The following is a 16,078-nucleotide window of genomic DNA, read 5'->3' as shown; positions in this document are numbered from 1 at the left end:
AGTGCCCGCCAAGCCGGCGCGCGCCACCGACTCCGGCCAATGGGAGCCCCGGGCGGCGGCGGGAAGGGGCGGTTGCACGATAGTTCGCAGGAGGCGCAGGATGGCGGGACGGCGCGGGGCGCTCATCGTGCTGGAGGGCGTGGACCGCGCGGGGAAGAGTACGCAGAGCCGCAAGCTGGTGGAAGCACTGCGCGCCGCAGGCCACTGCGCCGAGCTGCTCCGCTTCCCGGGTGTGTGGGCGCGCCGGTGGCCTGGCGGGCGTTGCGGGGCGGCCGGGCGGCGAGGACCCCTGGCGAGCGGTCGCGGAGCCCGGTGCCCGTCCCCTGCCCTGCCCTTGCCCGCGCCAGCAGCTTGCGGTTGGGCGCGGGTCGAGGGTCGCCTCATCGTGGCGCGTCGGGGACGAGGAGAAACCGAAGCCTCGGTTTGCCCGCGGGCAGGCGGTCTACCCGGAGCTCCGGCTGCCGTCCGTGCACACCGTCTAGCCGTGTCCTGTCGCTCAGTTTCGATGCATCTGCGCCTTTACTTTTGCACAACTCTGTTGACCTAGAATTGATGTGCAACGAAGTGCACATATTTGAAGTGTGTGGTTTGACGAGCTTCAACATAATCGTACAACCGTGAAACTGTCTTCACAATGAAGACTGGCCGTGTGTATATCTGTCACTCTCAAAAGTTTCCTGGTGCTGTTTTGTAATCCATGTCTCAGTTTTTTGGGGGTTTTTTTTTGTTGTTGTTTTTTTGTTTTTTGCTTTTTGGATAGGTTTGTCCTCTGAGGAGTTTTGTGACATTTTTATTTTTTTACTTTTTAATTTCATTTATTTATTTACACATTGCAAGGACCTTGTCAGCTTACAATCCCTTACTTTTTTATTTTATTTTTTATTTTTTACTCCTACAGCACCTGGTATTCCCAGGCGGTCTCCCATCCAAGTACTAACCAGGCCCGACCCTGCTTAGCTTCCGAGATCAGACAGGATCAGGCTTGTTCAGGGTGGCATGGCCTTAGAGTTTGTGACATATTTTTAATTTTTAAAGTAAAGCATGGATCTTGAAAGTGCTTAGTAAAATATCAATATTTAGATAATCAAGAGATGGGAAATGGGAGAAATGCCTTTCTGAATATATGTTCCAGTCTTTTAAGCCAACCCGTCTACAAATCATAAATACCTCCTCTGAGGTAACTACATGCTACCCGAGGTTTTTTTCTCAAGTATCTTTGTCCAGGTGTGTCTGCATACTGCTGCCTTTTGTTAGGGAAATGCCTGTGGCTAGAGGGGAAGGTCTGAACCTGTAGATGTAGTACAATAACACAAACCTAGGCTTGAGTCCAGGACCAGAAGAAATTCAGCCCAAATGTATCCTAATTTAGACAGAAAACCTGACCTCACTTCTGTTTTTCTCTTTATTTTTAGAAAGATCAACTGAAATTGGCAAACTTCTGAGTTCTTACCTGGAAAAGAAGAGGGAGGTGGAGGACCACTCCGTGCACCTGCTTTTCTCTGCAAACCGCTGGGAACAAGTGTAAACGCTTTGCCCTCCTCCCCTCCCGCAGTGTGTTGCTTTCTCTTGAGGTTAAAGAGGGGGTGAATGCAGCCCTTGATTCTGGGTGCTGTTGCTTTACAAGGTTCTTTAATTCACTAGTCCTGTGACTAGAGGTCACATTGCTGCGCACTTCCCAAAGAGCACTAATTAATGCTTGTTTTCCCTCCTGCCTCTCCCCCACCACCTTGTAATTAATAGACTATCTTTTTTAGGTAGTGTCAGGTATACAGAAAAGCTGATCAAAAAGTACAGAGAGTTCCCCCATAACCCCTTCCTGTCCTCCTGTCTTTCATTAGTGTGTTAAATGTGTTACAGTTAATGAACTGATGTTGACACATCATTAACCGAAGTTTACAGTTCAGGTCGGCGTTTCATCCTCTCCCGCCCTTTTTTTAATTTTACATCGTCCTAGTAGATGCCCCCTTCACTCAGCACTTTAACGTTTCTCGAATGCCTGTGGTGTATGCCTTCAGCAGGTTTTGCTTCCGTTTACACCTTGGAGTTGTTTTGTTATAAATACATGGAACCCCACCTGCTTTCGAACTGCCTTGCAGATCTCTGACAGGTCCTCATTCTTTTCCGTTGCTGTCGTGTGTTGTCCACAGCAGGTATTGATGGCCTCTGGGTGGTCTTGCGGTGTTCCCCGTTACAGGCCAGGCTGCAGCCTCTCCTCGGCTTGGCCAGGTGTCTTGCTTAGAAAGGTGTTCCCCACTCCGAGTGGTAGATCCACGTGAGACTTTTTATATCTAGCACATCTGGAATTTATGGACATAATGGTTCTGATTTTGCTTTTTGTGGCTTTGTAGGAAAGTAATGGAGGCCAATTCAAATAAGAAATAACGCTGACTACTTCCAAAGTAGCAGTCTTGTCCCAGGTCAGCAGGTCAGCGTGTCCGGTCCGTCCCGTCTGCCCCCGCTCCCACGGCTCCAGCCACCGCTGTCAGATTAGCCTTCCTGAGACTTGAAAGTCCTCGGGTGAAGGCCACATGCCGAGTTAGCATCGGAGTGACGTTGGTCTTGCTCAGCCCCTCAACCGGCTTCGTCATCAGCACAGAAGGACCCCTCTTAGGTCTGGAATGAGGGACACGTGAAGCTGGCCAGGCTGGCCTGGGAACGGGTGCTCGGTTAGCCCGGGCTTTCGGAGTTCACCTGGTACTGGAAGTGCTTTACGAGGAAACTGGTCATTTCCTCCAGCCATTTAGTTTTTCCCCCTTAGCTTTGCCTCATCTTAACCGGATCAGTTGGTGGCCCTTGAAGGTACCTCGCCTTCTCACTTCCGTGGGGTTCCCCTGCACAGAACGGGGGCTGCATTCACCGCCTCTTCTGTATCTCCTGCCAAAACCAGCCGACACACTGGGCCTCTTAAACGCCTCCGTGCAGGAACTCACTCCTGGAAATAAATGATTCTCTTCCCATGGCAATTTAGCAGTTTTTCTACTCTACCTAAACTTTATTTTTAAATAACTTCAGTCAACTACAGAAGTAAGAAAAGCACCAAGAAGCGCCATGTGCTGTTTGCCAAGCTTCATCTGTCATTTCACATTCTGCTCACTCTCTAAAAAGCGTGGGCCATTTACTTTATAAGGTGCTGTGTGTCTGATGTCTCCTCAGGAGTAGACTGAGTGTGTGCTTTTGGCAGGAACAACACGGAGGTGACGTGGCGCTGGGGCCTCGGTATTGTGCCAGGAGAGTGCGAGGCTGCTTGGCCATCAGTCTCCCTGGGTCACCTGTGAGGGGTGCCAGTAGGTGACTGTCTTTTCTGTAGTCAACGGTTAAAAGGGGAAATACTACAAAACTATAAAATCTCTTTCGTTAGCAAACGTCGACCTGCTTTAGCGTTCGTTAATAATCCTGTTGAGACAATCCTTGTGATTTCAAGCGGCGATGTTCTAAGTCTGTCATTCTTTCTACCTTTATTAGTTGGCTTTCTGCCTCCCCCATTCATCATCCATCATCAGTGTAGACCCACAAATTCTGTTTCCTCAGTAGTCACAAGCCAGTACTGTCATTTGTTTTGATGTTTAGACTATTCCAAATTTGGCCGGTGGGAATCCCTTCAACCTGGCTCCTGTGCCCATCTGACATCTTCCCAGGCCTCCTTTTCCGAGAAGTTACTTTGGCATGACAGGATGTACAGGCTTCTCTTGTGTTTTCTCCCACGTTGGCGCACAAACCAGCTGTCGTTCCTTCTAGTGGAGAGGCGCTTAGAAGCCCGACCTCTGGGTGCTGGCGTGCTCACCCTGGTGACCTTTCTGCATCTGTACCTGTTTATCTGCTTTAGCCCCTTATCTGGTTTCACTTTTCATGGCTGAAAATATTAAATGAAAAATTCCAGAAGTGAACAATTCAGAAGGTTTAAATGGCATTCCGTTCTGAGGAGTGCGATGGGATCTCGCACCTTCCTGCCCTGCCCTGCCCTGCCCTGCCCGGGACCGGGACTGGCCCTTCGTCCAGCGTCTCCAGCTGTAGGCACTCTCTGTCCGTCAGTCACTTAGCAGGCATCTCAGTTACCAGACTGGCCTGTGGGGTCACAGTGCTTGTGTTCAGGTCACCCTTATATTAGCGTCCCCAAAGTGCAAGAGTGGAGAGTGACGCTGCCAGTTCGCATGCGCCACAGGGACGCTGCACCGTGCTTTCAGTAAAAAGGTGAAAGCTCCCGCTTTAAGGAAAGGAATTATATGCTGAGGTTGCCAAGGTTTACAGTAAGAATGAATTTTAGGTAATATATAAATTAAGCCTTATTGTCTATGTATGTATAGGAAAAAAGGATACACAGGGTTTGGTACTGTCTGTTTTCGGGCATCCCCTGGGGGTCCTGGAGCGTCTCCCCTGCAGATGAGGGGGGCCACGGTACATACTTACACTAAAACTCGGTCCAGCACCACAGGGCACCTGGCGCCCAGCCCCTGCTCGGTCCTGCAGTCCACAGAGTTGGTCCAGAACTGCTGTCCATTCCCTGTGAGAGCCTGCATAGAAGTCAAGGGTGCAGGGTACTGTGGTCAAAGGTATGTTGGGGCAGGTTTTTTCCTTCCCTGTGGGGTATAGTTAGGGTCATTGGACACTGTACAATTTCAGGGTTTTTTCCCCATCCTTGTTCATTTAGGTTTTTGAATACATAAAACAAATGGACTAAAAGTCAAGCACACAAGAAAGGTCACTGGCCTGCTCTCGTTTCTGGCTCCTGCCCTCCCCGTGGGTAACAGTGTCCCCTCCTGTTTTGTTTGTTTTTTTACTTTTTTTTCTTCCCAAAATAAGCAGATTCGTGTGTCGCCGATTCACCTTTCTTATACAAAAGGCCGTTGACTGTGTGTACTCGCTTGTCCTCTTAGTGACACATCAGGAGATGGTGTGACGTCTGCTTGCAGCATCGCATTCTTCACGGTTGCAGTGTTTTCTGTTTGCGGATCGGGCAGTTTTTAATAGTTTGCGATTACGAGTAACGCTGTGATTAGAGCTGAATCGTGCTGTTGCGGGGCTCTCCCCCCCGCCGCTGTTGTGTGAGCTGCTCCAGGTCACAGGTGTCAGACACCCTTCTGTTCCCCAAAGTGCTTACATCAAGCCCTCGGCCTCTGCACATCCTCCTGAGCTCTTAGGGCCCGTGGGAAACCCGCTGTCACCTCCTGTCCTGCTTGTCTCCTTGCATTTCAGGGTTGAGGGTGAGCATCACAGCGTCGCCTCCTGCTGTGTCCACCCTTTCCGTAGTGCCCTGAGCAGGTGGCCCGGCCCCTCCTCCTGCCCAGACAGCTGAGCAGCCCTTCCCGGAAAACTTTATCGTCATGTCTCCTCCTCAGTGGACTTGTCCTTCTCATGTCGGGCTTTGCTGGGATTACCCATGTGACACCTCCCAAAGAGAAGGTCCAGAGCTTTGGACAAGCATAAGGTTACGAGTTGGTGCCCCATAACCCCTTTATCATGTCGATGTCTGAGTCGCTGGATTGCGATGTCGGGCGATTTAAGCCTGACCGTTGAACTGAAGCATTCTCTATTTTTTAGGCCGTTAATTAAGGAGAAGTTGGGCCAGGGCGTCACCCTCGTCGTGGACAGATATGCTTTTTCTGGTGTCGCCTTCACCAGCGCTAAGGAGGTGAGAGCTGCTTGGCCCCGGGGGGGCGGCGCGGTGTGGCGCGCTGTCCTTGTTGGCACGGAGCAGCAGCTGGAGCACAGGTGCCCTCCCATCACGCTGCCGGAAGCCTGGGCCTCGCACCCGTTTGCTAGAATTCGGTCTTTATTGCTAGAAAGAACATACAGTCATGTAGCTGCAGATTGTTTTCACAGGTTAACCGTATTTTTTCCTTGGACGGTGCATTTCACATCACACATTTTCACAGATGGTCTGTCAGCCGAGCTTTTTCAGCCCAGAAGGCGAGAGCGTCTGGGCTGCTTTGCTCCCGTGGTCCTGTCCTGCCTGTCCCAGGTGGCATGGCAGTGACTGCGCAGCCCCTTTTTCTGTTTTTTTTTTTTTAGAAAGTTTCAAATATGTACCAGCAGAGAAAACGATAAACCACCCAGCACTGTGACCCACCATCCCCAAAATAACTTAATTTTACCTCAGAAAAGTTAGTAGTCATTCCATGATGTCTTCATTTAGTCAGTGTTCGAAGTTCTCAGTTCTCTCTCAGAAGCTGTTTCATTTCTCTTGTGCTTTTAGTTAGGATGAATCAGAATCCAATCAAGGCGCGTACTTGAAATGTGTGTTAAATCTCTTTTCGTAGGTAGGTTCCCGCTTCTCTGATCCCTTGCGTGAAAACGGTTTTGAACTCCGTTTTTTGCAAGGCCAGCGAGCAATGGGCTCTCGGGGCAGGAGCACAGGCTCTTTGCTCATCTCTTTTCCATGGGAACAGCCCCTGCTGGTGATTCATTCATGGGCGGTTGGTTACAAGACCTTTTAATTCTGCCAGTTCCTCCCGCTGGCTGGAATCCCGTTTTAAGGGACAGTCCCTTGTGAAGCACTAGCCACTCAGGTTCTGTCTAAAAGGAGATCAAGGCAAGTAACTAACACGCCACGGGCTGGTTGGTCCCCTTCGTCCTCCCACCGGCTACTGAGTGGCCGGTGGGCTCCTGCTCCGCGTGGTGCGGTCCTCAGGCCAGTGGCCCGAGTGCACTGCCCAGTTCTCGCCGTGCCGTCAGCTGCGCAGCCTGTTTCCTCCGGGAACGGGGACACTTAGGGTGAGCGGGTTTCTTCCCTCTTTGGAAGGGGGACGACACCCCGGCAGGTGTGTGAGAGGGGACACAACTGAGGCACGGTGGGCCTTGGGGGTGCCCGCCATGTGGCCTGTGGGGGGCTGCCTCAGCACGACCGGCTTGGGGCCACACGGGTCTGGGTGCTTTCGGACGTGTCTGCAAAGTCTGAACAGAAGGAGATGCGGGACATGGGAGGTCTGAGAACGGAGCAGCCGCTGGGCATCTCAAGTGTCGGCACGTTTTTTCCCTTTTTTTATGAATTGTAAAACCAACATGTGGACCCGCATTGGGCTTTCTCTCTACCCATCGGTTTCTCTCTGCCAGAATTTCCACCTGGACTGGTGCAAGCAGCCAGACGTGGGCCTCCCGAAGCCCGACCTGGTCGTGTTCCTGCAGCTGCAGCTGGCCGTGGCCGCGGCCCGGGGCGAGTTCGGCCGTGAGCGCTACGAGAACAGGGCGTTCCAGGAGCGGGTGCTGCAGCGCTTCCACCAGCTCATGCGGGACCCGGCCCTGAACTGGAAGGTGAGCCCGTCCCGCGGCCCCGCAGCGCCAGGGCGCCCCTGGGTTCCCGCTGCAGCCAGCCCCAGCCCTCGGTGGCTTCTCGCAGCGGGTGAAGTGGGAGCCTCTGGCAGTCTGCCGTCCCCTGTCCTCCACTGGCTGTAGCTCTGTGGCCCTGGGCCACTCGTCACTCTCCCCTGCCGTGTTTGTCGGAGCAGCGCCTCAGCTTGCCGTCTGTGGATAGCTACTCTCACCGAGAGTCGGACCTTGTGCCTTCCGGGGTCAGCCCTGTCTGCTCCCCTTCCAGTTTTTTAGGGTCACGTGTTCTCCCCTCCACCCCGACGGTTCTAGGTGCAGGCTGATCCCGTGTGCTCGTGGGGCCCGAGCCGGTCTCCACACCGGCCCCCAGGCCTGGCGGGGCGTTCCAGCCCTGACATGTCCCCTTGAGCTCTCGGTCACCTCCCTGTGCTCATCAGCTCCCTCCTGCCTCAGCGCAAGTTACGCAGTGCCCAGCCCCAGTCCAGGAGTCAGTGTCCTCCCAGCAGATGCCAAAACTGGCCCCTTCTCCGTCCCTCTGCCTGTGCCTGATTCCTGCCAGCACCTTCTCAGGTGCAGCCGAATCCCCTCGGCCCACCTGCGTGTCCCAGCACGGCCAGAGACGCCCGCCCTGGGCACACACCCCTCTTCTTCTGACGATGCTCACTGCCAGCACCACACCGCGTCCTTGCTGCCCTGCGGAAGGTCGAGGTGCTGGCCTTGGCTCCTGGTCCCGGCCATCTCGTCTGCTTTGCGCCTCTCTCCTCCCCACCTCTGCAGGAGCTGCGCGTGCTCGCCGCCCGCGGGCTCCCTCGGGCTCCCTCCCGGTGCAGCTTGCACCCCGCCTCCCGTCTCCTTCTGTGCTCAGGTCCATGCCGAGCACATCTTGTCCGAGCCTGGGAGGACGAGCCCGTCTTTCCCTCGTGGGAGCTCAGCACAGCGCGTCAGGCGACCTCCGTCTCTGCTGATGCGGATCATGTGAGACCCGGATGTCTGTCCCGCGTCTCTCTTGTCAGTCAGTTCTACACAGTTTGAACCTCGTTCTTAACATTTCACCGTCTGTGAGGGATGAGCCCAGACTGTAGGATGGGGACAGTGAATCGGGAAAGAGGCAGAGCCGTCACCCCCCACCACCCCGGCTCGCGCGTTTCCTCTCGGGCACCTTTAATGTTGCATGTTTCTTGGCGTCAAATCCTCAGCTTCATTTATCCGGCAGTTTATGTTTTTAGCACTCTTTTCCAAACTTTTTAAGCAGTAAGAAACTTGGAGAAAAGTTGCAAGTACAGTACAGAATCTCTTCCAAGGACCATTTGAAAATAAACGAGTACCTAACACCCCCTCAGCACGGGGACTTGAGCAGTTCTTACTGTCAGAATGGAGACATCGACACGGACCCTCCTGCTGTCAGGGCCCCGGGCTCATCCCGTCCCCGCAGGTCCCACTGGTGCCTTCACGACCAGCGGCCCAGGCCACAGTCACGGCTCTGGTCTCCAGCCTGTGACTGTCACGACCTGGCATTTTTGACGGTGACAGCAGTTATTTTGGAGGTGTGTCTCTTTCACTTTGCTCTTTCCTCGTGACGGCATCTTTGGCACAGAGGGATGCTGGGTTCCCACCGCGTCCTGTCACATGGCGTAGTTTCAGTGTGGTGACATTCACTTTGACCGCTTGGTTAGGTGGCACCTGCCGGCTTCTCCGCAGTGAGGTGACTCTTTTTCCCTCTGTAATTAGTAAGTGCTTGGTGGGGAGAGTCACACACGTAAACATCTCGCGCTCCTCAGACTCTGTATTTACATGTTTGTATCTGTGTAGACTCATGTTATTTTTGCCATTTCCCTGTCTGTCTGATGCCCACATTGCCCGAGGTCTGGCTCACGGGAGCCCCCAAGCCCTGTGGCAGGTCCCAACTCTGGCGCTTCTGCTCCCAGCACATTAAGTCTTCCGAGTCGCCCAGTTCTTGCCCATCCCACCTCCAGGGCCCCTGGTCCCCTCTTGCGGAAAGATTAGAAGTCGACACATGGGGACCTGGGGTGCTCGGTGCCACGTGGGTTACTGCTCCCAGTCTATGGGAGACCGGAGGTGGGCACGCACGGCAAGCCACCCCCGAGAGCTGTGTGCATGGTGTGAGTGTGAGGGACAGTTCTGTGCGAGAGCTTTGTGGCTGGGATAGTGGCCAGCGAGCTGACCTTCTGGAAGGGGGCACTTGTGGGCTCTGTGGTGTCTGCAGGGAGTCACTGTCGTCCACACAGTCTGGCCCCACGAGATGGTCAGATTCTCCTGAGTGGGCTGCTCGCCGGCAGCTTCTCCAGAGCTGGCTGTCCTCGGCCCCACAGGGGCTGGATACTTGGCCGAGACCCTGACCGACGGTGTTAGGGGACACCGCTGCCTGTCTTCCTCCTCCTGGTGGAGACCCCTTTCTCATGGGCTGGCCTGGTTGTGACCGGAGGTCTTCATGCTTCTCGTGTGAGGGTGCAGCCTTTCAGTGGGAAGCTGCATCAGCGCTATGGGAACAGTCCCATCCACCAGGGAGGAGAGGGTGGAGCTTCGAGTTCCAGCAGCATCTGGGCGTGGCCAGGCAGGTGCCAGGCACCTAGGTGGACACAGGCCCAGCGGGGTCATGGGTGAGAGTCGGAACAGAAGGCAAAGGAGCAGAACTGGGCTGCTGCAGGGGCCGGCAGCTGAGACCCAAGGACACAAGCAGAGCCCACCCTCCCCAGCTGAGGCTGAGGGTCAGAGAAGGTGCGGGGTGACGGGCCCCAGGGGACCTGCGCCATGTCCTCCCACACACCAAGAGCAGTGAGAAGCATTAACCATCCTCTGTCTCCTGACCCCTGTGGGGGGACAGGTGGTCGACGCCTCCAGAAGCATCGAGGACGTCCACGAGGAGATCCGCGTGCTCTCCGAGGACATCATCTGGGCCGCCACCCAGCAGCCACTGGGGGAGCTGTGGAAGTAGCTGGGCAGGGGCTCTGTCCCCGCCCTGTGCTCCTGCGAGGCGGGGCGCCTGCGGACTGCGTGGCCCCACTGCATGGAGTCCGGGCTGTGCACCGCCAGCCTCTCATGAGCCGCGGGCACCCATGGCCCACACCTCGTGTCAGCCAGCCCCGCTCTGCCCTGTCACCTTGAAGGTGCCGGTAATGACTGCTCATCAGCGTGTCCGGGCAGCCAGTCCCCGCAGTCGCATGGAAGTCACTGAAATGGTAATCGGTTTAAGCCCCCTGCATTTCTCACAGGCAGTAATAAAGTGTAGTTTGGAACTGTGTTGGAGAAGTTTGATTTTTTTTTGGCCTGGCGCTGTCCCACCCTCGCCTGGGAGTCTGGCCGTGGCTCGACCAGGCTCTGAGTGCCTTGCGTGCTGGCCTCCCGGGCCTGGGCTGGGCCGTACTCCAGTGCTGTAGTGTCCTGTCTGCCCGAGCACAGCCGGGCCAGCTTTGCTGTTCTCTCTGCGGTGACCTTAAATGCCAGGTGTGTAACTCCATGCTCTCTGACTTTGAATTGCTTTCAGGTGGCAGTGTCGACACCTCCCAGGAGAATGTGCCGGCAGGGAGCAGTGTGGAGCGCTGGCTGCAGAGGGAGGCAGGCAGGGTTCCTGTCTGCCCGCCCTGGGGGGCCCATGAGTAGGGACAGCAGCAGTGGGTCTCAGCGCCCTTCCTTCAGAGGCCAGGAGACTGGATTGAGGCGTGACAAAGCAATGTGACGCTCGCTTTGACATCAAGTTGTAAGTGGGCATGGGCTCGGGCAGAGCCTGCGTGTGGCTGGGAGGGTCCTCACAGCAGCAGCGCCCAGGGTCCTAGCTCCCCCAAACACGCATGGTCCACTCTTGTCCGGGTTCCACAAACAAGGCTGCCTGTTGTGTCCACAGTCACTCAGCAGGTGGGTGTGGGGCCAGGTTGTGCCAGGCTGCCCAGCCTTTGGTCCTGGTCCTTGCCCAACACCTCGAGAGGACAAAAGAAACAATGGGAGGGTGGCCCATGTCTGCACCAAAGCTCAGTCGGAGTGAGGTCACGCGGGGCAGTCCTCGGGTGCGGCTTTCTGCTCAAGGGGTGTGAGGGGGCCCTGAGGGTCGGCCTCGGGCATCTGCAGTGGAGAGTTTGGTTACGTCCACCCAGACAGAATTTGAGGACCCACAACTGAGTGACAGCAATCAGGAATGGCACACAGCTGTGTTCACGGCCACAGGTTGCTCACCTGCCCTTCACGGCTTCACGTGGCCAGGGCTGTGTGCTGTGCATAGGTGGGGATTGACTTCCTGAGACGAAACCAGTGGCTTGTCTGCCTCTGGTAGCTCAGCGTCACCCTGGGGGGGCCAGGCTGGCACTTAGTGAGTTGGGTGGGTGTTGGTGGTGGGCCCGGGCTCTGTCCCCCGCGCCTGCACAGGCCAGGCCAGGGCTGAAAGTGGACCCCTCAGCTGGAGCTGGGACAGGCTGGAAGTGACCAGAACTTTCTCTGGCTCAGGTCAGGACGTGGGGGCGTGGGGGAGGTTGCAGTACAGACCACTCAGGTTGGCTGTGGGGTCGGAGGTGGCAGGAGTTGAGCGAAGTCCCATGGGTGGTGGGCAGTAGGACTGGGGCAGAGACCTCAAAATGATCATGGCCACCTGAACTTAAGTGATGCGGCAGGTGCGAAGCAGCCGGTCAGGGCTGCAGCGGCTGGCAGTGGCCTCCACTGGCTTTGGTCTCCCCTCCGAGGAGCCTGCCAGGCGTTGTGGCATGGTAGCGGCCCCCATCCTCAGAACCCATGACCAGGGCACCTGCATGGTAGAGGGGACTGTGAGGTAGGAACACCCTAGGTTGTCCAGGACAGCCCCAGATGCTGTCACCACGGTCTCTACCTAGGGCGGGAGGGGCTGAGCCGGAGGGGACAGGGCCACGGAGGACAACGGTGTGATGCACATGGAGGGCTGCTCTGGAGAGGGAGGAAGGGGCTGTGAGCCAAGGAATGCGGGCAGCTTCCAGAAGTTGTAGAAGGTGAGTGAACATTCTCCTGGAGCCTGCAGGAGGGGCCAGCCCTGCTGACCTTTTGGTTTGACCTTTGCCCTCGAGATCCTGAGAGTAAGTCTTTGAAGCCACTGGGTGTGATTTGTTACAACACCAGGGGGTACTGGGGGCATTTTCCAGGGGCCACGACGGGCTCCTGGACCACCTCGCTGGGGACCAACGGGGCTTCCCACGTTCCTGTCTTTGACCCCTGCTGAGCAGGCTGGAGGTCACTCCCCCATATGTCCCACCAGGGCTGCTCGGGTATGGAGGGCAGACTGGCCAAGGCACCAAGCAGTGTCGGTCGGCATGGAGGTCACTGCTCTTCACAGTGACTATAGCTAACCTGACAGCCGGTGTTTCCTCCAGCCCTCCCGCTGAGGAACGGCTCACTGTGTTTTCCTAAGACTTGTCAATTCCTTGTGTTTTTTGCTTTTAGGACCCCAGGAGGCCAGTGTCACAGCTCACAGAGCCACGTCAGAGGCAAGCTATGCCTGCCAAGTGTGGGGGAGATGGGCTTGCCACAAGTCCACAAATCCTGAGAATCTTCCAAGTATAACTCGAGGGAAAATGAAGACAGAGACAAACTTTGTTTTCTACTGAAACTGTTATTTGCCATGAAGAACTGCAAACTATACCGCTAAGGATGAACAACACCCGCTTCAGTAAGCCTTTTTCAAAACCCTAAGAGAAGCCCCCCTTCGGTCACACTGCCACCCGCCTCCACTGTCCCTACCAACAGCGGGAGCTGCAGCAGGACCCCCCTCCTGCCCCAGCCCGCAGGGGGCACGTCACGAGATGCTGAAGGAACGGAACGCCCCAACCCTCCCCACACACTCTACCTGCGGATGGAGGTGGGCGGGGGAGTCAGAAAAGCAGAGAGACCACTCATGTCGGTGACAGTCGGGGCCTGGGCTGTCCTCTGCTGCCTCGTGGGCTGGCAGGACATTCGGGGACAGCAGCCACGCTCCAGCCCCCGAGCTCGTTCACAGTCCTGCTGGGGCAGAGGGCAGACACAGGCCTATGTGCGCCCTGGGCCCTGACACCAGGGTTCCAGGTGGCAGGTACCGACGGCTGTCCGTGCTGAGGATCATCTGGAAACGTCCCCTAGCGACGCGAAGTGAAGAGGCGCCCTTCCTGCTCCGTAAGCTGAGCATTGTACCCTCTGGCCACAAACCACCTGAAGCCTCAGGGGGATGCAGGGCAGTTCCGAGGACAGTCGGAGGAGGCTCCAGTGGGCATGGCCGGCCCCCACTCCCCTCTATGGGCCTGAGGATCACAGGCTAGGGCAGCGCCCCCATGCCCCAGGGGAGGGGGGACGGTGGTGGCACTGGGGCATCGCGGCCTGAGGAAGGCAAGCCCCTAGGGATTCACCTGTGGCTCCAGGAGAGCCCGTCTGTCCCGCAGATCACATGCAGGTGGCGACTTTGACTTGCACCACGCCCACCACCTGCTAGCTGTCCCCTACAGCAGGACCCCAAGGGCTGTGCAGAAGGCGGGGAGGCGGCATCCAGGGCGCACGTGGCGCCACCGCAGTTCTCCACGGGGACTCGGGACATGCCCAACAGAGATTCGTGTCTGTGTGGCTTCAAATGGGACTTTAATTCCAAAGCAAAACCAGAACCAAGAGCCCAGAGGACCCAGGCGACGCTGACGCAGGCTGGTGCGGCGCAGGGCAGCTCCGAGCTCCCGGCTGCAGCTGCGCTGCTTCCTGTGGTGGCTTCTCGCCTCCCCGTAGCTGGCGAGCGAGCGTCCAAGCGAGCCCCCCACGCCTGCAGTCGGGCCCCCGACAGCACGGTCCCATCCAGGGCAGGTGGCTGATGAGTGAATGTGCAGCGCCAGTGCCCGGAGCTGGGCTGGCTCTGAGATGCCCCCAGTGGCACCAGTGCAGATGTCCCCAAAAGCAGGACTTTCAAAGGGACAAGATTTCAAAGTCTTCATCTTCTGAGTCAAAGAACCTTTCCAGTCGCTCTACATCAGAAGAATCTACAAAAAAAAAAAAAAAAAAAAAAAGACAAAGCTTCGTCAGAGCCCCGCGCAAGCAGATCCTGGTGAGAAGCACCTATGTGTGCAGCCCCCGCCACCCTGTGCCAGGCCCACTGCCCCGGGCATCCTGCCCAACGGGGTGGCGGGAGGCAGGAGGGTATAGCCGTGCTGTCTGAGCTGTGTGGCCTCAGGGGGCGCTGAGCGGGCCAGAGCCGGGCAGCAGCAGAGGGAGTGGAGAGAAGCCCAGAGGCTCTTGTACGAAGAGGAGCAGCAGACACACCTCTCACCACAGCCCAGAGGAAAGTGACAGGGCTGAAGGTAGAGGCCGCCACCCCGAGAGGGGGCGCCAACCCCTGTGCCCTCTGGGGACTGACAGGGCATCTGTCCTGAGTCTCAGTGCCAGCACCTCGACGCTATGTAGCTTCCCTCAGGCAGAAGACTCTTCCCAGAGAGAAGGGACAGTACTGTCACTGTCCTCCTAAGTGTTCTTCACAGAGGGGGGACAGCAGCTCTGTCCTTGTCCTCGGCGGTCTTCATGGAAACACAGACGGAGGCATGGGCTGGACGTCCTCATGGCCTTCGCCGAGTGCCCGTTTTTCTGTGCCACCTGCTCGACGCCCCTTGAAGGAGGTGTGGGCTGGCACGCAGGCCCCAGGCCAGAGCACTCAGCAGTGGGAACGAGGCCGCCTGCAGCTCAGTCCACAGAGCAGAGCTGGCGCCCGCGTGGACAGCACTGCGTTCTCACAGAGCGCCTCACGTATTCTGGTCCCCACAGAACCCTGGGACCTGTGGGAGGCGCACCCAGATCCTGTGTGTGGAGCCAGGCGACTGCACAAGGGGTGAAGAATGGGGGGTCAAGCTGCTGCACCCAGGGTGAGGAAGGAACACTCGGCAGAGTCCCTCCCATGCAGCACACACAAATCAAGTGGTCGCATCTGGGGTTCATGCAAATCTTAAAGGTCAAAAGCAAGTGGAGCTGGGCCTGAGAGGCCAGAGACAGGCAGACAGCATCACACAGACCGCGCCTCAAGCAGCACAACAGGCAGTGCCACTGTCACCCCCTGAGATGTGGCCCTGTGGCCTCGGCTCACCTAAGGACAGGTTCAGGACATCGGGACAGGCCAGGTGGGACGGCTGTTGCTCCACCAGCTCAAACATGGGCAGGGCGCCTCCGAGAAGCGACAGCTGTCAGCAAGACACAGCCATGAGGGGGCGGGCACAGCCCACGGGGGTGCAGCCCAGACACCCCACCCTGGAGATGGTGCTTCGAGCGGAGGACACCCTGCGGCCAGCCCTCGCCACACGAGGCCGGAGAAGCCCCAGTTCAATCCCTGAGCGAGGTCAGTTCCCACGTCCTCCATTGCAACGGGGGCAATGCCAGAAGCAACGACCAAGCCAGCGCCACAGGACACCACACAGGCGTGGGTGGGGCACTGGTGGCGTGAGTGAGGAGGCTCACGCCAAACCGGAGCTGCCCGACTGGCCCAGAGCCCGTCCACGTGGACGGGGAGCCGCCACCCACCTTCTTGACTTGCTGGCACCAGTCGTCAAAATCGTCCTCGGTCTGGCAGAAAAACCCCTGGAATGAGAGCGTGGTGAGCAGGGGGTGGACCAAGCGGGCACTGGGCTGCACTGGGGCAGGGTGGAGGTCATGACCTGAAGGGGGGGCGGGGAAGACCACGGCGCCCATGCTGGACGCTGTTGTCATCCACAGCCAACCGTCCTCAGTTCCCTGGCCTCTGCCCCTCTCCGCCAGCGCCGTCCACGGCTGGACCTCGGGCCCCTGCCCCGCCTGCCAGGTCTGGAGCTGTGCACCTCAGGGCAGCTGGAACTGGCGGGGTGGGGTGGGGTGGGCGTGT

General features: G+C 57.1%; 2 protein-coding genes, 1 long non-coding RNA gene and 1 pseudogene across 6 annotated transcripts in view; 2 read left to right on the top strand and 2 right to left on the bottom strand.

The window, feature by feature from the left end:
* Window positions 1-34: 34 nt before the first annotated feature.
* On the top strand, window positions 35-12,833 carry DTYMK (deoxythymidylate kinase). Of its 4 annotated transcripts, none has more exons than XM_015587842.2 (6): window positions 35-230; window positions 1,413-1,521; window positions 5,536-5,626; window positions 7,048-7,245; window positions 10,763-10,975; window positions 12,673-12,833. In XM_015587842.2, exons 1-5 carry the CDS (start codon window positions 101-103, stop codon window positions 10,952-10,954), a joined length of 720 nt encoding a protein of 239 aa, XP_015443328.1. In that variant the 5' UTR covers window positions 35-100; the 3' UTR covers window positions 10,955-10,975; window positions 12,673-12,833. The 4 variants fall into 4 exon arrangements, 3 of the variants coding, with proteins under 3 accessions (XP_015443328.1, XP_006909979.1, XP_024901169.1); XR_001516705.2 differs by lacking the exon at window positions 12,673-12,833 and adding an exon at window positions 10,103-10,457 and having other exon boundaries at window positions 41-230; window positions 10,763-10,905; XM_006909917.3 differs by lacking the exons at window positions 10,763-10,975; window positions 12,673-12,833 and adding an exon at window positions 10,103-10,514 and having other exon boundaries at window positions 41-230.
* On the bottom strand, window positions 890-1,008 carry LOC112478336 (annotated as a pseudogene).
* Window positions 12,834-14,128: 1,295 nt separating the features above from the next.
* Window positions 14,129-16,078, bottom strand: part of ATG4B (autophagy related 4B cysteine peptidase) — a 15,198-nt gene continuing 13,248 nt past the window's right edge. The window contains exons 11-13 of the mRNA XM_025045400.1: window positions 15,742-15,798; window positions 15,311-15,404; window positions 14,129-14,219 (exon numbers count right to left, since the gene is read on the bottom strand). Coding sequence (XP_024901168.1) covers window positions 14,146-14,219; window positions 15,311-15,404; window positions 15,742-15,798 — 225 coding nt within the window. The 3' untranslated portion in view covers window positions 14,129-14,145. The remainder of the gene's footprint in view (window positions 14,220-15,310; window positions 15,405-15,741; window positions 15,799-16,078) is intronic.
* Window positions 15,399-16,078, top strand: part of LOC112478318 — a 1,332-nt gene continuing 652 nt past the window's right edge. The window contains exons 1-2 of the long non-coding RNA XR_003045764.1: window positions 15,399-15,814; window positions 15,934-16,018. This is a non-coding gene — a long non-coding RNA (uncharacterized LOC112478318). The remainder of the gene's footprint in view (window positions 15,815-15,933; window positions 16,019-16,078) is intronic.

Source organism: Pteropus alecto, unplaced genomic scaffold, assembly GCF_000325575.1.
Source record: "Pteropus alecto unplaced genomic scaffold, ASM32557v1 scaffold143, whole genome shotgun sequence".
NCBI lineage: Eukaryota > Metazoa > Chordata > Mammalia > Chiroptera > Pteropodidae > Pteropus > Pteropus alecto.
Note: the sequence above shows the minus strand (reverse complement) of the source record. Positions and strands in the feature narration are given on the sequence as shown.